The sequence below is a fragment of the Otolemur garnettii genome, unplaced genomic scaffold, assembly GCF_000181295.1.
Source record: "Otolemur garnettii isolate 467f Iridium unplaced genomic scaffold, OtoGar3 scaffold00062, whole genome shotgun sequence".
Taxonomy (NCBI): domain Eukaryota; kingdom Metazoa; phylum Chordata; class Mammalia; order Primates; family Galagidae; genus Otolemur; species Otolemur garnettii.
The window spans coordinates 9526051-9549721 of NW_003852457.1; the positions used below are offsets into that span (position 1 = coordinate 9526051).

The 23671-nt window shown below is 43.5% G+C and overlaps 1 protein-coding gene and 1 pseudogene across 4 annotated transcripts in view; both read left to right on the forward strand.

Annotated features, from left to right (window-relative positions):
- Positions 1-9817: 9817 nt before the first annotated feature.
- Positions 9818-10099, forward strand: LOC105887285 (annotated as a pseudogene).
- A 5289-nt stretch (positions 10100-15388) lies between these two features.
- The window catches only part of ZNF84 (zinc finger protein 84), a 17516-nt gene continuing 9233 nt past the window's right edge, over positions 15389-23671 (forward strand). The window contains exons 1-2 of one of the 4 annotated variants that reach the window (XM_023514987.1): positions 15389-15528; positions 17518-17633. In XM_023514987.1, the coding sequence (XP_023370755.1) occupies positions 17547-17633 (87 nt within the window). In that variant the 5' untranslated portion in view covers positions 15389-15528; positions 17518-17546. Of the gene's footprint in view, positions 15529-15611; positions 15665-17517; positions 17634-20937; positions 21141-23671 lie in introns of those variants that run through there. The other 3 variants (XM_023514988.1, XM_023514989.1, XM_012807013.2) reach the window with 3 other exon arrangements.

A 23671-nucleotide genomic window follows, 5' to 3' on the forward strand; every position in this document is an offset into this window, starting at 1 on the left:
AACAACCCAGCACAGTGGCAGGTTCCTGTAGTCCCAGCTACTCAGGACTCTGAGGCAAGAGTATGACTTGAACTCGGTAGTTTGAGGTTGCTGTGAGGTATGATGATGCTGTGGCACTCTACCCAGGATGTCAGAATGAGATTCAGTCTCAAAAAAAGGAGGCAAAAAAGGAAAGTGAAGATAACTCATTTTTGGCCCAAGTCTCAAATTTAAAATAAATCCTGCTGTATCTATTTGTAATATGTTATCATCATCATCATAGATTTTAAAGATGGTAATATTAGTTGAAAGCCTGATACCTTATAGTTGAATCATCACCTTCTTCCAATTTTACACACTAGGCTCATTTCTCAATAGCATCAAGGGAAATCAGCAAATATTAAAAGAATGGCTTCAATGTGCTGAAAGAAAATGTCTGCCTAGAATCAAGAGGTTATTCTCCAACAAGGTGATATAATGTCATTTTTAACAAAACGCTTAATACTAAGAAGATTTGAAACAGTCAAAGCAAAATGTTGTACTTGCGCAAATGTGAAACAGACTAAGGAAAATGATTTCATGTAATTTGTGAGTACGAAAATATGGAACTAACCCTTGACTCTAGTGAGTAACGCTGGAAGTGGACAATTTAATTAGATTATTTGTAGGAGAGTATAGATACTGATTATCCCACATGACAAGGCATTAGACAAGGAGACCTCCTTTACCACAATAAGGTGCACTAGTGGCCTATAACCTACTGGGGATGTCATTTTTAACAAAACACAAAATGCTACTGGCCATACCTTATACACATCCATCCCCTAGAAAAGCAGTTCTCAACCTGTGGGTCGCGACCCACAGGAACTGTATTAAAGGGCTGCGGCATTAGGAAGGTTGAGAAGCACTGCCCTAGAAGGTGTGGGATAGCCTGCTGAAGTGGAGTTGAAGAACCAGCTTAGGGATAACATGTGACAACCAAAGGGCACCGTCCTCCAAGATGCTATCCCAGAATCTAACACTTTTATGTTGCTTGAGTCCAAGGAGCAGGAGCAGGATTGACCCCACTTAATGTTACTCCCAGTGAACCATTTGGAGACTTTGTGCTTTCTCTTCTTACAAATTTGGGCTTTGTGGGGTTAGAGATCCCTGTCCTCAAAGGGTAGCAAGATTTCCACTGAAATATATACTATGGATATTGCCTGGACCCATTGGAGTGTCTGAGGACCAGGAGTAAATGACTGATCATCATAAGAAAAAAACTGTAGTATAATGTTCTTAGAGTGGAGGTCAAGGAGAAATGTCTGTCTAAGCAGCCTGCTTGTATGCTCCTTGAACTCGCCCAATTGTGATGATAAATGGACAAGGCTACATCCCCTGCCTAAGAAGGGAATTATCACTAGGTGCTCAGACTCATAAAGGATATGTGTTTAGTCTTGTGACTAACTATACCTTTAAGGCTTGAGAGATGGTGGCCAAGAGTGAGGGGAATTTAGAATAGCAGAAGGCCAGGCATGATAGCTCATGCCTGTAATCCTAGTACCTGGGAGGCCAAGGCAGGTGGATTGCTTGAGCTCAGAAATTCAAAACCAGCCTGAGCAAAGAGGAGACTCTGTCTCTAAAAAAATAGTCAGGTCTTGTGGTAGGTACCTAATGGTACTAGCTATGTGGGAGGATGAGGCAAGAGAATTACTTGAGCCCAAGAATTTGAGGTTGCTATGAGCTATGATGCCACAGCAGTCTACCAAGTGTGACAAAGTGAGACTCCGTCTCAAAAAAAGAATAGAAGAGGGAGATGAATATTGTTTGCTGTTCCAAACAGCATCAGGGGCTGTCATTCATCCTATTCAAAGTACTCTCCTTCTAAGTTTTCCCAGGAACAGCAGCCCACTGGAATTCTAGAGGAACTGCTCTGGAGCTTTATGTAAAATTGTGCAGGAGAAGTGTATCCAGGTGGCACAGGGTGGACTTGAGTGAACACAGAGATAGGCGACCCAGATTTTTCTCTAAGGACTTAACTGCTCTAGCTTTTGTGAGTGCTGCCAGCTCCTTAAAATTCTTCTTAGGATTTTCCTTAGTTTGCAGAGAGCCACTTGACTCAGAACATGCTCCTCCTGGGCTCCCTGCACTCAGTGACTAGCTGCAGCTCTGGATAAAGGCGTGGCCATTTGTGCCCACGTGGAACAGCTCGAATGGGTCACATGCTTCAGGGCCCCTATGGGTTTGTCAAAGCTAAGGCTTTGACAGCCTGCATTTTGATTCGAATTCTCCCTCTCCCCATTTGGCTTCCTCTCTTCCTCAGGAGTTGACCTTGAGTAAACACTTCGCAGGCTGAGCTTTTGTCTCAGCATGTTTTGGGGGATGTTAAGCTGAAAGAGATGAGGAAATAAAAAATATTCATGTAGCTGCATGTTTTTGTAAAAATAATCCAAGAATGGATAAACCAGCAACTATGAAGTTCATTCCCTAGAGGAGATGGGCAAGGACTGGGTGGGAAGGAGGCTGATGGACTGAGGACTGACCACTGTCTGAGCACACTTTTCTGTCTGTCCTCTAACTACAGCAGTTTTACTGTATATCTTCATTCTTTTTTTTTTTTTTTGAGACAGAGCCTTAAGCTGTCTCCCTGGGTAGAGAGTGCTATGGCATCACAGCTCACAGCAACCTCCAACTCCTGGGCTCAAGTGAGTCTCCTGCCTCAGCCTCCCAAGTAGCTGGGACCACAGGCGCCCACCACAATGCCCGGCTATTTTTTTTGGTTGCAGCCGTCATTGTTGTTTGGCGGGCCCGGGTTGGATTGGAACCCGCCACCTTAGGTGTATGTGGCTGGCGCCTTAGCCACTTGAGCCACAGACACCAAGCCAACTCTTGTCTTAAAAAAAAAAAATTATTCAAACAAAACCTACTAAGGCTGAGCATGATGGCTGTCTTCTGTGATCCTAGCACTCTGAGAGCTGAGCCATGTGGATTGCTTGAGCTCACAAGCTCAGGACTAGCCTGAACAGGCAGGGCCTGTGGCTCAAAGGAGTAGGGCACCAGCCCCATATGCCAGAGGTGGCAAGTTCAAACCCAGCCCCGGCCAAAAAAAGTGCAAAAAAAAAAAGAAAAGGCTGAACAAAAGCAAGACCCATTTCTATTTTAAAATTGGAAAAAGTTAGCCAGGCATTGTGTCAGGCACCTGTAATCCCAGCTACTTGGGAGGCTGAGGCAAGAGGATCTGTTGAGCCAAGAGTTTGCAGTTGCTGTGAGCTTGATGACGCCATGGCAGGCTATAATGGCAACAGAGTGAGACTCTGTCTCAATAAACAGTTAAAAACAAAAAACTACTAAAATTTGGTATAAGGTGACACACCTATAATCCTGTCACTCTGGGAGGCTGAACTGGGAGGATTGCCCGACCTTATGAATTCGATCGACCAGATTGAGCAAGAGCTAGACCCCATCTCTGCTAAACATAGAAAATCTATCTGGGCATACCTATAGTCCCAGCTACTCAGAAGGCTGAGGCAGGAAGATCACCTGAGCCCAGAAATTTGAAGTTGCAGTGAGCTGTGATGACACTGTTGAACTCTAGTGCAGGCTAGACCCTGTCTCAAAGAAAACAGAAAACATGGTGGAGGCTTGGCACCTGTGGCTCAAGTGGCTAAGGTGCCAGCCATATACACCTAAGGTGGCAGGTTCGAATCCAGCCCAGACCAGCCAAAACAATGACGGATGCAACCAAAAAAATAGTTGGGCGTTGTGGCGGGTGCCTGGGGTCCCAGCTACTTGGGAGGCTGAGGCAGGAGACTTGCTTGAGTCCAGGAGTTGGAGGTTGCTGTGAGCTGTGATGCCACAGCAATCCACCCAGGGGGACAGCTTGAGGCTCTGTCTCAAAAAAAAAGAAGTCTATGGGCAACTGAACCATCTCACTTTTTCCCGCTTTCCAGGTCATCATGTTGGAAACATTTTTCCAGGTGTGTACAGACAAAAACACAGAGCTTCCTCAACTCAATTCTCAGTTAAGGGCTACAGTACCTTCCTAGGAGAAGCAAGATGTCAGTATTTCTCACCTAATGCCTCCTCCCAGCTACCTGTTACAGAGGCTAAGTTCCACACAAGTGTTGCCAAGAAATGGAAACTTCTTTCTTCCATCCAGCATCTACTAGTGGAATGGAGGCTCAACTTGGGGGCATGGCACAGTGGCCACATTACCTTCACCTAGCTCATTCTTCAAGCAGAAATTTCATACCAGGAGAGGCAAACACCACCAGAGGCTGTCAAACATTACCTCTCCTTTCCCACCCCACTGCCAAGTGTCCAGTTCCTAATGCAAGTATATCAATCAGAAAGTGTAGCCAGGCCCCTTGAGATATTAATGCCCTGGCTTTTTAAATACTGAAATGATAATCAAGTTGGGCTAGGCCATTGGTTGTTTACCCATGTTAACCTCTTGCCTCCCGCCCAATATTCTTCTTTTTTTTTTTTTTTAAAACGGAGTCTCACTTTGTCACCCTCGGTAGAGTGCTGTGGCATCATAGCTCACATCAACCTCAAACTCTTGGGCTCAAGTGATTCTCTTGCCTCAGCTTCCCAAGTAGCTGGGACCATAGGTGCCTGCCATAGTGATCAGCTATTTTTAGAGACGAGGTCTTGCTCTGGCTCAGGCTGATTTTGAACCTGCGAGCTCAGATAGTCCACCAGCCTTGGCCACCCAAGTGCTGGGATTATGAGGCATGGGCCATGGCACCGGTCCTCCAATATCCTTCATTTTCGCATTAATTAATTGCTGGGGTATTGTCTTTTTGTCAAACAGTAGGAGTCAAGTCCAGGATCACAAGAAAATTTTTGTGTTTGTTTTGCAGAGGAAATAGATGTCTTTGATGAAATTAGCTGATTATACTCCTAAGTTTGCTTGCTGAAGATGCAGAGACTGAAGAACACAAACTTCACCGTCAGTTCCTTGAGATTTCCCTCCTCCTTTGCCCACCACATAAAACCTTCCCACCTCATCTTTGCAGGAAGACAGATCTGAGACGTTTTCTCTTCTATCCTTCATTGGCTTGGCTAATTTTTTTCATCTGTGGATTCCCCAGCTTTGGCATTTCAGCTAAGCTACTGTATCAGGTAGTCACTACAGACAGTAAAGAAACTTTACTCTGCAAACTCTCCCTCTCTCAAGCCTTCAAGCTTTATCCATTTTCCTTACCAATCCCTCCAAACACTTTTTCCTCTGTGTTGATAGCTGTTAAGATTTGCCCTTGGGCTCGGCGCCTATAGCTCAACCGGCTAAGGCGCCAGCCACGTACACCTAAGGTGACGGGTTCGAATCTCCAGCCCGGACCCACCAAACAACAATGACGGCTGCAACCAAAAAATAGCCGGGCATTGTGGCGGGCGCCTGTGGTCCCAGCTACTTGGGAGGCGGAGGCAGGAGACTTGCTTGAGCCCAGGAGTTGGAGGTTGCTGTGAGCTGTAATGCCACGGCACTCTACCCAGGGGGACAGCTGGAGGCTCTGTCACAAAAAAAAAAAGATTTGCCCTTGGCATACTCACTGAAACCAAAGGACCTAATCATCTTCCTATAGCATACTTTTCCAAAGAACTAGACAAAACAATTAAAGGATGGCCTTATTGCCTCTATACCTTAGTAGCAGCTTCCCTTTTAGTTGTAAGTTCACTTTGCAACTCCACGTTTGTATCTCCTATTCCCTTTAAGACTTTTTAGTTAAAGCAATACCCGTAACTCTGTAGGTAGGACGCTGGCCACATACACCAAGGTAGGTGAGTTTGAACTTGGCTGGGGCCTGCTAAACAACAATGACAACTCAAATAACAACAACAAAAAATAGCTGGGCGTTGTTGCGGGCGCCTATAGTCTGAGCTACTGAGGAGGCTGAGGCAAGAGACTCACGTAAGCCCAAGAGTTAGAGGTATCTGTGAGCTGTGATGCCAGAGCACTTGACTGAGGATGACAAAGTAAGACTGTCTCAAAAAAAAAAAAAAAAAAAAAAAAAAAAAAGACTTTTTAGTTAAAACTGCCTTCTTCTTTACCCCTTTTACTAAAGTAATCCTTATTACTCTTATCTCTCCAATCCCGGGTTTGCCTGTCTCTTTCCCCCACATACACTGCCATTACAGTTCCTGGTCACATTTAAAACACCTCCATCCTCCTTAACCTACCACAAGAAGGGGGGGGCTCATTTTCTGACTGAACAGATAACTCTACTTAAAAATTATCCCACCCCCCCTATAGCCAACATAACATTCTAAACGTTTTCAGAAAACATCCGGTTATACATCAACTCCATTTCTAAGCCAGAAATCTCTCTATACTGATACTGGGTCTTGGGCCCCACTCCCTGACTTTCTCTAAAATTTAAGATGTCCTCTCTCCTCCATCCTCCCTTGAAAGTCCTTGTTCTCACTCTACCTTCTCCACAACCTAAACACGCTTTACCTCATGCCAATATCTAGCCTAAGCCCCTCATTTTCTTCTGTAACATGGCTGGGCCTCAATACCAACTTTATAATGACCCTCAATAGCCTAAAAATGACACCTTTAACTTAAGTGTCCTTCAGGACCTTAACAACTTTTACCACCATGATAAAATGGCCAGAGGCTCCCCATCTTCAAGTCTTCTTCAATTTTGAAAATTTCTGTCCCTCTCTGTCTCCTACTCCTTGTTTGCTTAGTAAAAGTCTCTTATATACTCCTCTACAGCTGGTAGTTTTTTAAAAAATTATTTAAATTCAGATTTTTAAAATTATAGAACTGCCATTTCTATATATGTCTAAATTTTCTGAATTTAACAATAAACTTATGTTGTTACAAATCTTCCAAAATCACAATTCTAAATTCAGTCTTTCTGACCTCAAAGTAGCTTTATAAATATTAAGACCACCAAAAGAGACATAAGACTCCGCACCTGTGGCTCAAGTGGCTAAGGCGCCAGCCACATACACCTAAGGTGGCGGGTTCGAATCCAGCCTGGGCCTGCCAAAACAACAATGACGGCTGCAACCAAAAAATAGCCGGGCATTGTGGCGGGCGCCTGTGGTCCCAGCTACTTGGGAGGCTGAGGCAGGAGATTCACTTGAGCCCAGGAGTTGGAAGTTGCTGTGAGCTGTGATGCCACAGCACTCTACTTAGGGGGACAACTTGAGACCCTGTCTCAAAAAAAAAAAAAAAAAAAGAGAGACATACAGGCTTATTTGAAATGTTAAAATTGTACAGAAAACGAAAAATATTCTTGCCTACCCACAAATGGACAAGCACCTGTACTCTTGCTGGTCTCCTAATATTAACATTGCCCTTCTGTTGCAGGAAGAGGAGGCCCAGTGGAGAGAAAGAGCACCCAAACACCCGTTTATAAGAGGAAGGGCTTTATTTACTGGCCAGGAGCGTACAGCGTAGAAAAATTCCAAATGGCCGGGCTCCCCAACTGGCTTGGTCTTTCCCTTTTAATTGATAGTCAGAAACCCCACAGGTACCCTTCCCATTCGCCAGTTTGAATCAAGTGGGAGATGCTATTCCAGTCCCTACAGAACTACAGGATTTCACAGAACTTGGAAATTTCCAAGTTCCAGGAAGTTAAGTTTACAAATTCCCAAGAACTGAGTCACTTGGAGAGTTCTCTGCATGTGTATCCTTGTGGTCTCCTTGAGAACACCTGTTCTAGACCTCACCTTTTTTGGGTATCCTCTCTGACTTCCTGATCAATCCTTCCCTTTCCAATAAAAACACATGTCAGGGGCAGCACCTGTGGCTCAGTGGGTAGGGCACTGGCCCAATATACCGAAGGTGGTGAGTTCAAACCCAGCCCTGGCCAAACTGCAACAACAAAAAATAGCTGGGCATTGTGGTGGGCGCCTATGGTCCCAGCTGCTCGGGAGGCTGAGGCAGGAGAATTGCCTGGGCCCAGGAGTTGGAGGTTGCTATGAGCAGTGTGATGCCACGGCACTCTACCGAGGGCGATAAGTGTGAGACTCTGTCTCTACCCAAAAAAAAAACCCAACACATGTCAGGCCCAAAGAGCCGCCATCTTAATCCTACTCCTTACTGCTCTGGGGATAGCTACAGGGATTGGGACAGGACTCTGAGGCGTGGGATTCTCTCTGCATTTTACCCACATGTCCTAAGATTTACAAGAAACTGTAGAGCAGCAGTTCTCAACCTGTGGGTCACGACCCACAGGAATTGTATTAAAGGGCCACGGCATTAGGAAGGCTGAGCCACTGCTCTAAACGAAATATCCCAAAGCCTAATAAAATTACAAGACAAAATAGATTTCTTAGCACCTGTGACTCCAAACTAAGCATGGCTTAGATCTTTTGTCTGCAGAATAGGGAGGCTTGTGTTTGTTTTTAAATGAAGAATACTGCTTCTGTGTCAAGCAGTCTGGATTGAGAGATGCAGCCAAGAAATTAACTGAATGGGCTGCTAACCTCTGAAGACAGACTATAGCTTGCAATTGTCGTGAATGAGCGTGGAGGAGTGAACCAGAGTGGAATTGGTGGGGAATGAGGAAAATACAGCACAAGAGAAGACACAGAAACAAAGGATGGGGTTGGGAGGACTGACTGAGCTAGTGGCTACAGCCAGCCCCAAAGCACAAAATCAGGTTTATTTTATTTATATTTTATGTCATCTGTATAGGGTTCTCTACAGGGAAGTAGCATAAACAAAAGACATATTTTTGGTCTTATAGTATAATAGGGAAATGCAAAAGACTTTGATAAAGACAAAGACAAAAGAAATGAAAGATGGGCTCGGTGCCTGTGGCTCAAGTCGCTAAGGCACCAGCCACATACACCTAAGGTGGTGGGTTTGAATCCAGCCCGGACCCGCCAAACAACAATGACGGCTGCAACCAAAAAATAGCCAGGCGTTGTGGCGGGCACCTGTGGTCCTAGCTACTTGGGAGGCTGAGGCAGGAGACTCGCTTGAGCCCAGGAGTTGGAGGTTGCTGTGAACTGTGATGCCACAGTACTCTACCCAGGGGGACAGCTTGAGACTCTGTCTCAAAAAAAAAAAAAAAAAAAAGAAAGAAGAAAAGAAAAACAACTCTAATCCTGGCCAGTAAAGAACAAAAAGTGTTTGAGAGAATAAATCGAGGTTGTGTCCAGCTACCATTGCTAAAAAGATTAATATGGCGGGCGGCGCCTGTGGCTCAAAGGAGTAGGGCGCTGGCCCCATCTGCCAGAGGTGGCGGGTTTAAACCCAGTCCTGGCCAAAAAACCTGCAAAGAAAATTAATATGGCTAGAAAGGAGCTAGGTCTTAATCATCAGGATAATGACCGCAAGCCCTGAAGGCATTTCAGAGGTCATTACCACTTCACCTCACACTTTAGGCTCAGAGTTCCAGGAGGACAGGATGGTTCTGCAGTGGGTCCTGAGCACTCTCCATGTGCTCAATACCCCGAACCATCTCTGGTTTCTCATCCCCAAGTTCTGACACAGAGCTCTTTCACCACCCCAGCTGTAGCTCAAGTGGTCCTAGGTGTGGCTCAATCCTCCCTTTCAGAAAGTATGAGCCATAAGACTTAGTAGTATCCATGTGGTGCTCATTCTGAAGGCTTATAGAAATCAAGACCTGTGAAAGCATGAGGAACTCCACCTAGATTTGAAAGGATGTATGTGACAGTCTGAGAGCCTTGAACTCCTGCAATAGCTCCTAATGGGGCAATGACAAGTGGAAATGTGGGGTCAGAGCTGCTACAGAGTCCCCACCAGTTCAATGCCTACTAAAGCTAAGGGAGTAGGACTGCCATCAAGACCCCAGAATTACCCTGTGCCCCAGCTAGTATCCACCGCGCCTCTCAGTCCAGACTTCAGTAGACCTCACCAAAATGCCAGATGCAACATGCCATGAAAACCATGATGTTCACATTTTACAAATTTGCCGGAGATAAAGGCTCCTTAACAAAGGAGGACCTTAGAGTGCTCATGGAGAAAAAGTTCCCGGGATTTTTGGAAAATCAAAAAGATCCTCTGGCCTTAGACAAAATAATGAAGGACCTGGACCAGTGCCGAGATGGCAAAGTGGGCTTCCAGAGCTTCTTTTCCCTACTTGTGGGACTTACCATCGCGTGCAATGACTATTTTGTAGCACACATGAAGCAGAAGGGAAAGAAGTAGGCAGAATCAAGCAATTACTCTGCCCTGAAAAGTATTCTCTCAAAGGATTGCTTCAGACATCTGCCCCACAGCTTCTCCCTGGATAAGGATTTCATGAGCAGATCAGGATCCTTAGAATATATACAAATAAAATCCAACTCCCATTTGTCAAGCAGAGAAGAAAAAGTTAATTAAATGCCAGATGAGCTTTTGTTTTTTACATTGTTTGCATCCCTTTGCCCCAATAAACATAATCCTTTTTTTAGTTCCAAATTAAAAAAAAAAGACCCCAGACTGATAGGGCCACCGGCATGCTGCTCCACCCTGGGGGAGCTGGCACAAGACAGCAACCCAAGAGAGCTAGGTGGACTGAGCCCAGCAAAGATGTAGGGCCAAGGCTGTCAAAGGCCTTGGCAGCCCAACCCTCACACCTGTGTGCAGAGCATATTGGACATGGAGTCATGGAAATTTATTCTCCAGCTTTAAAAAAATTATGTAATATCTTCCTTACTGGTTTCCGACTTACTTTGGCCTGGTTATCCTTTTCTCTTGGTCTCTTACTTCCTTTTGGAATGGAGATGTGTGCTGTATGCCTATCCCACTTTTGTATCCTGGAAGTAGATAAACTTGTTTTCATTTCACAAAGGGGACTTTGGTCTTTGGATTTTTGAGTTGGTGCCAGAATGAATTAAGACTTTGGGGCTTTTGAGATGGAATGAAATTTATTTGCATGTGAGAAAGACATGAGTTTTGGGGGGCTAAGGGCAGGATGCTCTGGTGTGAATGTTTGTCCCTTCCAAAACACATATTGAAATGTTCACCTCCATTGTAAGAAGACTAAAAAAGTGAAAAATCTGACAATGGTATTTGTGAAGTGGGACCTTTGGCAGGTAATTGCATGTGATCATGAGGGTAAGACGTTAGTGGTTTTATAAGAAGACAGACCTGAACTAGCATGTTCATGGCCCCTTACTATGTGATGCCCTGCACTGCCTCTGGGCTCTGAGGAGTCCCCACTAGCAAGAAGGCCCTCACCAGATGTGGCCCCTTGACCTTGAACTTCCTAGCCTCCAAAACTATCAAGGGGTCCTCAAACTTTTTAAATAGGGGGCTAGTTCACTGTCCCTCAGACCCTTGGAGGGCCAAACCGTGGGCCTCAGGACTAGGCGGCTGCTAAGCAGGATAGGCAGCGGTGGCAAAAACACCTGGCGGGCCAGATAAATGTCCTTGGCGGGCCACATGTGGCCTGTGGGCCGTAGTTTGAGGACACCTGAAGCAATACATTTCTTTTCTTTTTTGAGGCAGGGTTTATGTCACCCTTGGTAGAGTGCTGTGGTATCACAGCTCATAGCAACCTCAAACTCTTGAGCTTAAGCAATTCTCTTGCCTCAGCCTGCCAAGTAGCTAGGACTACAGGCACCCGCCACAAAGCCTGGCTATTTTTTATTGTAGTTGTCATTGTTGTTTAGCTGTCCCGAGCCAGATTTGAACCTGCCAGCCTGGGTATATGTGGCTGGCACTGTACTACTGTGCAATGGGTACCGAGCCTACATTTCTTTTCTTTATAAATTTTTCAGTCTCAGGTATAGCAAAGAAAATGGACTAGGAAATAGACCCAGAAGTGGAACTGTTAGAACATGTGGTCATTCTATTTTTAATTCTGGGGGGAACCTCTATACTCTTTTCTGCAATGGTTGTACCAGTTTATATTGCTACCAGCAATGTGCAAGCATTCTCTTTCCTCCACTTCTTCACCAAGACCTATCTTTTGACTTTCTTATAATATTTCTATTTCATTGTAGTTTTGTTTGCATTTTCCTGATGATTTGTGATGTTAAGGACCTTTTCATATGCCTATTGGCCTCTAGTACACGTATGCCTCCTTTGGAAGAAAATCTAGTTAGGTTCTTTACTTATTTTTCAGTAGAATCACTTGTTTTTGGCCATTGAATTGTATTAGTTCCTTGTATATCTTGGATATTAACTCCTTATCAGATACGATTTACAAATATTTTTCTCCTCTTCCATGAGCTACTTTTAATTTTGTTGTTTCCTTTGCTCTGCAGAAACATTTTAACTTGTAATTACACTTGTTTATTTTTGCTTTTTCTATGCTTTTGGTTTTGTATCTTAAAAAAGCATCGCCGGCTGGGTGCCTGTGGCTCAAGTGGCTAGGGCACCAATGTTCCCAGCTACTTGGGAGGCTGAGGCAGGAGACTCACTTGAGCCCAGGAGTTGGGGGTTGCTGTGAGCTGTGATGCCATGGCACTCTACCCAGAGGGGATAACTTGAGGCTCTGTCTCAAAAAAAAAAAAAAAAAAAGCATTGCCAAGGCCCGGCACAGTGGCTCACTCCTGTAATCCTAGCATTCTGGGAGGCTAAGGTCGGTGGATTGCTTGAGCTCATTAGTTTGAGACCAGTCTGAGCAAGAGGGAGACCCCCATCTCTACTAAAAAGAGAAAAACTGATGCAAGAGGATAGCTTGAGCCCAAGAGTTGGAGGTTGCCGGGAGCTGTGACACCACGGCACACTACCCAGGGCAACAGCTTGAGACTTTGTGTCAATTAAAAAAAAAAAAAAAGAAAAGCATTGCCAAGACCAATGTCATTTCCTGTGTTTTTTTCTAGGTGTTTTGCAATTTTAGATGTTACATTTAAGTCTTTAATCTGTTTCAAGGTTTTTTGTGTGTGGTGCAAGATAAGAATACAATTTTCTTTCTTTCTTTCTTTCTTTTTTTTTTTTTTGCAGTTTTTGGCCAGGGCTGGGTTTGAACCCACCACCTCTGGCATATGGTGCTGGCGCCCTACTTCTTTGATCCACAGGCGCCACCCAATACAATTTTCATTTTGCACATGAAATCTTTTCCCCATTGTGTATTGTTGCCCCAAAATTACTTGACTTGTTGAAGATTAATGAGTGTATATAGTCAGGGGGTTATTTCTGGTATTGTTAGCAAACCACAAGGGGAGCTGACTGCTGTTTGCCAAACAGCCAATTACTGAGCCATAGGATTGTTGTACAAGAAAGCATTTATTGCAATGAATTTGTCAACTGTGAGGTGCGAGGTATAGTCTGCCTCAAATCCACTTTAAAGACCAACAGGGTCAGGGTTTTTTTTTTTTTTTTTTTTTTTTTGCAGTTTTTGCCCGGGGCTAGGTTTTGAACCTGCCACCTCCAGCATATGGGGCCAGTGCCCTACTCCTCTGAGCCACAGGCGCCGCCCCAAGGTCAGGGTTTTTTTTCTGGAGGTGAAAGGTGAAAGGTGAAAGATTCATGAGGGTAGTGAACATCACTGAGTGCTTTGGGTGGAGTTCAGGGCACACAAGTACAGTGAGGAATCATGCTAGTACACACTTTCTATGAATAGAAAATGGTGGATAATTCCTTCCCAGGGTGGGGATTTTAGTATTATAGTGAGATAGGTGTTAATATTGGTCATTCTTTCAACCTTGTGTGCAGGTTTGGAGAGGTCCTTGTACATCATCTGTGACAGTGTATAGCTTATCTTGTCTTCCTTGGACAGGCAGGTGGTAGAACACTCTGTAGTCATCTTGGGGCTGCAAGGAAGTTCCCACATATCTGGGAAAGAAACTAAAATAAATACATTAGTATAACAAAGTTACAAAGTTTTTGGTCAGCAGATCTTATTGAGAACTCTCTATTCTTGGCCTACTTTGAAACCTTAGTTGTTAAGCCACCAGTGTTGAGGTAAAACTTGCTGCTACAGCACTGCCAATTAAAGGCCACTTAGAGCAGTCAGTTCTAGTCACAATGTGAACACTGAAAACTCGTTTAAAATATGAGGGAACAAAAAAACACTAGTTTTTAGGAAATACTAAAAACGCATATTTTTTTTTTTTGGCCAGGGCTGGGTTTGAACCCCCCACCTTCAGCATATGGGACCAGCACCCTACCCTTTTGAGCCACAGGCGCCACCCTAAAAACGCTTTTTTTTTTCTTCATAAAAATGCTTTTAAAACAAGCATTTTAAGAACGCTTTCTTGCTCCTGGAGCCAATTTCTATTCTGCAAACTGTTTTCATGCTAGTACTTCTCTCGTGAGTTCTATCTCTGGAAATATTTATAATAAATACTATAAATGTAGTGATCTATTGTATGTTTGAGGAAATTTGCCAAGAAACTTAATAATGATGCTTTCTTTGTCTTTGACAAAGAACCTCTGAATTTGTCTTCAGTTTTTCCACGTCTTGGGTAAAGTTCGACACATCTAATCCTGGTGAATCATTTGTATTACACAAAAAATCTCGAATTTCCTAGTGTAGAGAGGATCTTCAGTGTCAGTGTTGGGTGCAGCGTCTTGTCTGGGACTTTCCCCCCAACTCTCCAGTTGTGAATAAGCTTCATTTTTCTCTTTGGTTAATTTCTACTTGCTTTCCATGAATGTATTTAAATTTTTTCTGAGCCAGGCAAGGTGGCTTACGCCTGTAATTCTAGCACTCTGAGGTGGGTGGATTGCTTGAACTCAGCAGTTTGAGACCAGCCTGAGCAAGAGCAATATCACATCTCTACTAAAAATAGAAAAATTAGTCAAAAGCTGTGGTGAGGCGCCTGTAGTCCCAGCTACTCGAGGGGCTGAGGCAAGAGGATGCTTGCACCCAGAAGTTTGCGATTGCTGTGAGCTATGATGACACCACAACACTCTACCCAGAGTGATAAATTGGGACTGTTTCAAAAATAAAGCTTTCTGGATTCCTTAATTGGCTTATTAAAACAAAATTTTAATTTTTTTGGCTCGGCGCCTGTGGCTTAAGCGGCTAAGGCGCCAGACACATATACCTGAGCTGGCGGGTTCGAATCCAGCCTGGCCCGCCGGAAACAATGACTGCTGCTACCAAAAAATAGCCAGGCGTTGTGGCATGCGCCTGTAGTCCCGGCTACTTGGGAGGCCAACGCAGGAGAATCGCTTGAGCCTAGGAGTTAGAGGTTAATGTGAGCTGTGATGCCACGGCACTCTACCCAGGGCGACAGCTTGAGGCTGTCTCAAAAAAATTTTTTTTTAATTTTTAATTTTTTTTTATGGATTTGGTTTCCTACTTTTTTCCCTTTTATGTTTCTTAGACTTTGGGCAGAGGTCCACGCTCGTCTCTAGGCGACCAGTGTTGCTAGGACGCAGCGACGTGCCGCTGAGCACCCTGGGCAATGTAGTCCTGGAAGCGGCGTCCTCACGCGCACGCGCACGCGCATTCTCACGGCTTCACTTTCGGATCGGCTTTTTTGCCCTTTGTGTTTGGCTGCCAGGTGAAAGGGGAACCGGTTTGTGTGCGGGTCCCCTGGCACGCTCGCGCCAGTGCCGGAGTCAGGTCCGGTCCAGCCAGTTGGGACCCGCAGGTGGGCCTTGGGAGCCCAGAAGCCGCTGGCTAACGCGTGCAAGGCAGGGTCCCCGAGGCGGGCGCAGCGCGACTCCTGGTCGGGGTGTCGGTGCTGTGGTCGGTGAGCTAGTTGTGGGCGGGGCGGGGGTGAGGAGAGGAGGTAGGGTCTGGGCTGAGACTCCAGGCCTAACGCATCGGAGTCAGGCAAACCTGGAAGCTGTGGGTCTTCTGTCCCTGGGGCCTCAGCGAGCCTACAGGTAACGGTGTCTCGGGAGGTGTTCGGGGCCTGTTGGGTCAGAGACAGGGGCTCTGAGAGGTCCGTGGAGGGATTGAAGGAAGGAGGAATGAGATTGGGATGTGAGCTAGCGGGAGGGCGTGTTGCTGCTGAGGAATGCCCTCCTTGCTGAGGCCTCACCGCCTCTTTGTCTCCTGGGTTCTTTGGGTTCTTGGACGGTTGCTCCTAGATTATTTTAAAGGTAATACTTTCTGCGTGAGACACAGGTAGCCAGGACGTCTTTGGCGGTGACTTTAGGGCAGGGCAGATAGGGACCCACGGCTGAGCAGATCTTACTGGGGAAGAGCCTGTAGACCCGGTGGAGTCCAGTGGTAGGGACCACTTGATTGCTGGGACTCAGTTATTCCTCCTCCCCCCACCTCTGCTGTACTTTTATCAAGAGAGCTTTTTTTTTTTTTTTAAACAATAACTTATTTATTTATTTATTTATTCATTTTTGCGGTTTGGGGCTGGGGCTGGGGGCCGGCGCCCTCCTCCTTTGAACCACAGGCGCCGCCCAAGAGTTTTTTTAAAGGGCTTTTCCACTGAAAAAGCAAAACTTTTGACATGGGGAACATTGACCTGAAGTCATCTCTGATTTTCATATCAGCTCTGCCACTTAGTTTGGAGAGTCCACTTACAGTTTCTGGATTTCATGTTCTTTGTCTGAAAATGAGTGAGTGAAAAGAAATTATTTTCTTTGCTCTTTACCTCCAATGCTCTTTGAGATCATTAAAACATACTTGGTTTTATTTTACTTATTTACTTTGTTTTAACCATGCAGTACTGGATTGAAACTGCTCCCCTTAATCTGTTTTCTTGGATTAGGGACTTAAACATTGTTAAAAAATGTACTATATTTTTTTCTATTATAAATTTAAAATATGTATTCAATTCTGAGCATCTTGATAAATAACTTAAATATCATGATCCATGACCACTGCCACTGCCAACATTTTGGTACATTTATTCAATTAAGAAATGTACCTTTCCTTTCTTTCCCTTACCCTTTCCTGGGTGACAGAGTCTTATTCTGTCACCCTGGTACAGTGTCGTAGCTTCATCATAGCTGACAGCACCCTCAAACTCTTAGGCTGAGCAATCCTCTTGCGTCAGCCTCCTGAGTAGCTGAGACTACAGATACCAGCCACAACCCCCTGGCTAGTTTTTCTATTTTCAGTAGAGACAAGGTCTCCCTCTTGCTCAGGCTGGTCTAGAACTCCTGAACTCAAGCAACCCACCCACCTCAGCCTCTGAGAGTGCTAGAATTATAGGTGTGAGCCACCACACTTGGCCTCTATATTATGTTTCCAATGTACCTTACCTTTTTATAGTTTCTTTAAAAAATTGAGTATATGCTGCATATACTTCTCTGAGCCATTACAAAGTATTATTAACATCTCTCTTTAACTTGACGTATTTTGTCCCAAGTGGGGAATTTAAATTTATCTGGCATTTTTGCAGCTGGCCCGTGATAACTTTTCTCTTTCTCTTGTGTTTATTCTTGGTCTATTTTGGTTACATCCATTGGTTTAGGGGATTGTGTTGCACCTGTAGTGAGAATATAGACAGGGATAATGGAGGCCTTTGCTTGGTTTACCCTCTGGTACTGTAGAGGTAATGTAGTCACAAGCTCTGAGGTGGACTGGATGAGTCTGATGGCCCAGATCTGCTACTTCCTGACTTTGTCATAAATGTTGGAAAAGTTGCTGAACTTCCTCATGCCTTCACTTTTTCTGGTCTGGGTTTTGGTATGTTAAAAAGACAATATGGTATATAATCATTTGGTACATAATCGTTTTTAATTTTTCTCTACTTTTCCCTAAATTCCCTTAGAACTTGATAATGAGTGCAACTACAGGGTGATGATGAACGTTGTCCCTTCTTCTCAAGATAAATGTGAGAGCTGTCATAGGGAGAGCTGCAATATTATTATGCAAGAAACTGCTAAGGTAAAAAACCAAAACAAACAATGAAATCATAATATAATTGGCCAAATTGTTCAAGGAAGGGCATATTTGCTAAGGGAGTTTGTGAGAACTGAATATAAGAGTTAATTTAGGGGTAACTTCTTTCAAAAATGTTTTGATTTGCTAGGATTACAGGCTTAAGCCACTACTCTGAGCCCAAAAGATTATTATTATTATTTTTGAGACAGAGCCTCAAGCTGTCTCCCTTGGGTAGAGTGCTGTGGCATCACAGCTCACAGCAAACTCCAGCTCCTGGGCTTTAACAATTCTCTTGCCTTAGCTTCCTGAGTAGCTGGGACTACAGGCGCCTGCCACAACACCTGGATATTTTTTTTGTTGTTGCAGTTTGGCCGGTGTCGGGTTCAAACCCACCACCTTCAGTAACCCTACTCACTGAGCCAAAGGCGCCGCCCAATAGCTTGATTGTTTAAGATATGTTTTTAGTGTGATATAGAGTGAGGCATGTTGTTCTTCATTTGTGTTTTTGTGAGAATAAGTGACTGAATGTGTACATTAAAATAAAAGCTTAGTCCTTGGGTGGCGCCTGTGGCTCAGTGACTAGGGCGCCAGCCCCACATACTGAGGGTGGCGGGTTCAAACCTGGCTCTGGCCAAACAGCAACAAAAAAATAGCTGGGCGTTGTGGTAGGTGCTTGTAGTCCCAGCTAGTTGGGAGGCTGAGGCAAGAGAATCACCTAGGCCCAGGAGTTGCTGTAAGCTGTGTGACGCCATGGGATTCTGCCAAGGGCAATAAAGTGAGACTCTGTCTCTACAAAAAATTCATATATATATATAAATAAGAGCTTAGTCCAAGATTTATGTTGTGCATGTGTATATATGCATAAACATACACAAATGACATGATTTTGTAGTAAATGCCTTGAACATAACAGAATAGAGATTAACATTCTAATTCTGCTTTTTGTAGTCATGAGGACACTCTAAATCACTATTAAGTCTCATTTTTTTTTCTGTAAAATGGAGATTATGTTAAATGCTTTCTAGGGTTTTCTGTAAGGATTAAATTGTAAAAAGCTTATTGTCTTACACATAGAAAGCACTCAAATATTAGTTCTTCTTCTTGTTACAAGGTACCAGTCACTTTCATTTTATCTCTTTTGTTCCTCAGACTGGCAGTGTGAAGTCCACTTTATCTTTACCATTTTAGCAATGAACAAATAGAGACTCTGAAGGCAAGAAAGGAGGGGGGAAAAGAAGCAATGACAAATATAAAAACTTCAATAAGTATAAACGTATTGAATTTGTCAGTTAAAGTACAGTTTATTGTTTGGGATTACTGAGAAATTTGAGCTCTGAGATGCTTGTCAGAAACAAACAATGGTGCTGAAGATTTTTATTTTTTTTAATGCTTTTTTTTTTTTGTGAGACAGAGCCTCAAGCTGTCCCCCTGGGTAGAGTGCTGTAGCATCACAGCTCACAGCAACCTCCAACTCCTGGGCTCAAGCGAGTCTCCTGCCTCCGCTTCCTAAGTAGCTGGGACCACAGGCACCTGTCACAACACCCGGCTATTTTTTGGTTGCAGCCTTCATTGTTATTTGGCAGACCTGGTCTGGATTTGAACCCACCACCTTAGGTGTATGTGACTGGCACCTTAGCCACTTGAGCTATAGGCTCCGAGCTGGTGTTGAAGTTTTAAATGTGGTTGGATGGAAAATGATATGCCAGGTAAATACTAACCAAAAGAATGCTGATGTTGCTAACTTCATCTAAGGTAAACTAGGTTTTTAAGGCAAAAAACATTTGAAGGCTGGATGTGAAGGCTCAAGCCTATAATCCTAACACTCTGGGAGGTTGAGGCAAGTAGATTGCTTAAACTCAGGAGTTTGAGACCAGCCTGAGTAAGAGTGAGACAGTGTCTGTTCTATAAGTAGAAAAACTAGCTGGGTGTGGTGCCACATGCTTGTAGGAGACAGCTATTCAGGAGACTGAGGCAAGAAGATTGATTGCTCAAGCCCAAGAATTTGAGGTTGTTGTGAGTGATGCTGCCACGGCACTCTCCCCAGGGCGACACAGTTAGACTCTTGTCTCAAAATAAAAATAAAAAGCATTTGAGATATAGAGTGTTATTACATAATGATTAAAAAAATATCTTCCAGAAATATGTATCAAACAATATGGCTTTAAGCATATAATCTAAACATCTATAGAATTATAAGGGAAAATTGAGTGATCTGTGGTCATATTGGGAGATTTTAACATATTGTCTTCAGAAATTGATAGAATTGGTGGACAAAAATTACAAAGGATATAGAAGTTTTAATGGGAAAATAAACCTCAGAAAGATGAAATTTGTTTTTCTGAAAGTCATATATTCATAAAGGAAATAAAATTGAAACTTAAATTTGTTTCAATACATATTGCTTAAGCTTTGAAGAATTCTGTCTACCTAAAGTAGAGTTGTCTTTTTCTTCATAGGACCTGTTAATGTGATTTCTATTTTAGTGTCCACAGTGAATATTGAATAACTCTCAGTATTTTTTTTTTTTGAGATAGAGCCTCAAGCTGTTGCCCTGGGTAGAGTGCTGTGGCATTACAGCTCACAGCAACCTCCAACTCCTGGGCTCAAACGAATCTGCTGCCTCCGCCTCCCTAGTAGCTGGGACTATAGGCACTTGCCACAATACCTGGCTATTTTTTGATTGCAGCCATCATTGTTGTTTTGGCAGGCCCAGGCTGGATTTGAACCCACCAGCTTAGGTGTATGTGGCTGGTGCCTTAGCCTCTTCAGCCAGAGGTACTGAGCCAACTCTCGGAATTATTTTATTTCTGATATTTTTTTATCTGTTTGCAGAGACATAGGCTTTTGCTGTTTTCCCTTTTTTGTTGTCATTTTTTCTTTCTCTATCACCCTGGGTCGAGTGCCATGGCTTTACAGCTCACAGCAACCTCAAACTTCTGGGCTCAAGCAATCTTCTTCCCTCAGCCTCCGAGTAACTGGGACTACAGGCTTGCACCTAGACAGTTTTTCTACTTTTAGTAGAGATGTGGTCTCACTCTTGCCCAGGCTGCTCTCGAACTTCTGAGCCCAAGCAGTCCACCTGCCTCAGCCTTCCAGAGTGCTAGGATTACAGGCATGAGCCACTGAACCCAGCCTCTACTGTTCTGTTTTTATTATATCCTATCTTTTTCTCTAAGAGCCCTATTTCAGTTATATAATAAACATACTCTGATATTAGATGATCATGAATTCCAAGTTCCTAGAAAGAGAGGAAAACATTTCAGGCATACTGTGAATATATATCAGTTGAAGTGCATTTGTCCCTAAGTCTACAGATCCTGGTTCCCCACTAATAAGCCTGCTCACATGAGACAAAGGGGTTCCTGAATCAAGAGCTCATTTTCATGTAGAAGACCTTGCCAGGACCTCACTCCAGGGCTTTGGAGCAGAGGCAGAAAAGACACAGAATAGAACATATCTCAGCCTTGCTAATTCAGCTCACACAGACAACAGACAATGACCATGTTACAGGTGAGTTGATTGTTAATTTCTCATTTTTTCCTAGGGGATTAGAATAGATATATGTCTTCCAATGAAAATGCAGTAGTCTCTCTTATCTGAAGTTCTGCTTCCTGGAGTTTCAGTAACCTGAGGTCAGCCACAGTTCAAAAATATTAAATGAGCGTTGCACCTGAGGGTGGGGGGTTCGAACCCAGCCCCAGCCAAACTGCAACAAAAAAATAGCTGGGCATTGTGGTGGGCGCCTATAGTCCTAGCTACTCGGGAGGCTGAGGCAAGAGAATCACCTATGCCAGGATTTGGAGGTTGCTGTGAGCTGTGTGACGGCACGGCACTCTACCGATTGTGATAAAATTAGACTCTGTCTCTACAAAAAGAAACTTATGAATTGTTTCTGAAATTTTCCATTTAATTTTTTTTTTTTTTTTTGAATTAGAGTGTTACTCTTTTGCCTGGTCGAGAATGCAGTGGAGTAATCATAGCTCTCCCTCAAACTCCTGGGTTCAAGCAATCCTCTTGCTTTAGCCTCCTGAGGAAGCACCACCATGCTAGGCTAATTCTTTTCTTTTCATTAGAGATGAGGTATTGCTCTTGCTCAGACTGGTCTAGAATGCCTTACCTCAATTGATCCTTCTGCCTTGGCTTCCCAGAGTGCTAGGATTAAAGGCATGACCTACCAGCCCAGGCCCATTTTATTATTATTATTATTTTTGTAGAGACATATATGCTGCATAGCCACGCCCATCACTAGGTCTTATTATTGGAGTAGGGCTTATATTTAACAAATGCATAAAAATCCTACTAGGGCTTATTTTTTGGGTAGGTCTATTTTTCGGGAAAACATGGAAGTTTGGTTTGGTCTGTTGTAGTATATACTCAATTTGTGTTTACCTTCTTTCCACTTAACATTTTGTGTGTGAAATTTATTCCTATTGCAACTCTTCCCCCAATTCAGTTTCTTTTCTTTTTTTTGAGACAGAGTCTTACCATGTTACCTTCAGTAGAGTGCTGTGGTGTCACAGCTCACAGCAACCTCAGACTCTTGGGCTTAAGTGATTCTCTTGCCTCAGCCTCACAAGTAGCTACAGGCGCCTGCCACATACCCACTATTTTTTTGTTGCAGTTGTCATTGTTATTTAGTTGGCCTGGGCCAGGTTTGAGCCCACCAGCCTGGGTGTATGTGGCTGGCACCCCAATTTATCTCTTAGTATCACCACATCTAGTAAGTGTTCAAATTTTCGGTTCTCTCATAAAATTCGTAAGTCGTTTGCAGTTTGAGTCAGAATCCAAATAAAATTAACACAATGCAATTGATTGATCTCCCTCTTAAGTCTTCTTTAATCTATTAGCTTGTTCTGTTTTTTTCCTAGCCAGATTACTTACTGAAGATGCCAGCTCATGTTTTCTGTATAGTTGCCTATTCTCTGGATTTTGCCAGTTGCATACTCATAGTGTTATTAATATGTTTTATTTACCTGTATTTGCTATAAGTTACTAGACTTAGAGTTGTGTTGTGCAACAGTAACCACACATGACTATTTAATTAAAACTAGATCTCTCAGTAACTCTAGCCACATTGCAAGAGCTCAGTAGCCACAAAGTGGACAGCTGTGGATTGGATAGTACAGATAAAGAGTATTTCCATTACCACAGAAAGTTCTGTTGGACAGATCTAATCTAGAGGCTTGATCAGCTTCAGGTTTGACTTTTTTGGTGGCAGGAATGCTTTAGAGTAGACTTTAGAATTTAAAGGTTATAGTATTTCTTTTTGGGAGGCACATAATATCTGCATGTTTTTTTGTTTTCTAGTAGCTTTTTATGATCATTGTATAGATGGTTTATTTCGTTGGGAGTTGCAAAGTGAGGACATGCTACTTCTATTATTTCTTAATTATTTATTAGCTAGAATACTCTTTCTAGCATATAAAAATATGTCAAGGCTCAGTTTTGACATTTTCTGCCCCAGACCTGCAATTAGCCGTTTCTACAGTAAATGTTTTGTTGTTGTTGTTGTTGTTGTTGTTGTTGTTTGAGACAGAGTATCTCATTCTGTGCCCTTGGTAGAGTGCTGTGGCATCCTAGCTTACAGCAATGTCAAATTCTTGGGCTCAAATGATCCCCTTAGCTTTCCATGTAGCTGTGACTACAGGCACCTGCCACAATGCCCTGCTAGTTTTTTGGGGTTTAGTACATAAGGGGTTTCGCTTTTGCTCAGGCTGGTCTTAAACTCCTGAATTTGGGCTGTCCACCTACGTTGGCCTCTCAGCATGCTAGGATTATAGGCAGGAGCCACCATACCCTTGTTTCTTTTTTTTTGTTTGTTTGGTTTTTTTTTTTTTTTTTTTTTTTTTGAGACAGAGTCTCACTCTGTTGCCCTGGGTAAAGTATCATGGTTGTGTAGCTCATAGCAACATCAAACTCTTGGACTCAAGAGATCTCCTTGCCTCAGCCTCCCAAGTAGTTAAGAATACAGGCATCGCCTATAGTTTTTCCATCACCCCACTAGTTTTTCTAATTTTCTTTCTTTTCTTTTTTTTTTTTTT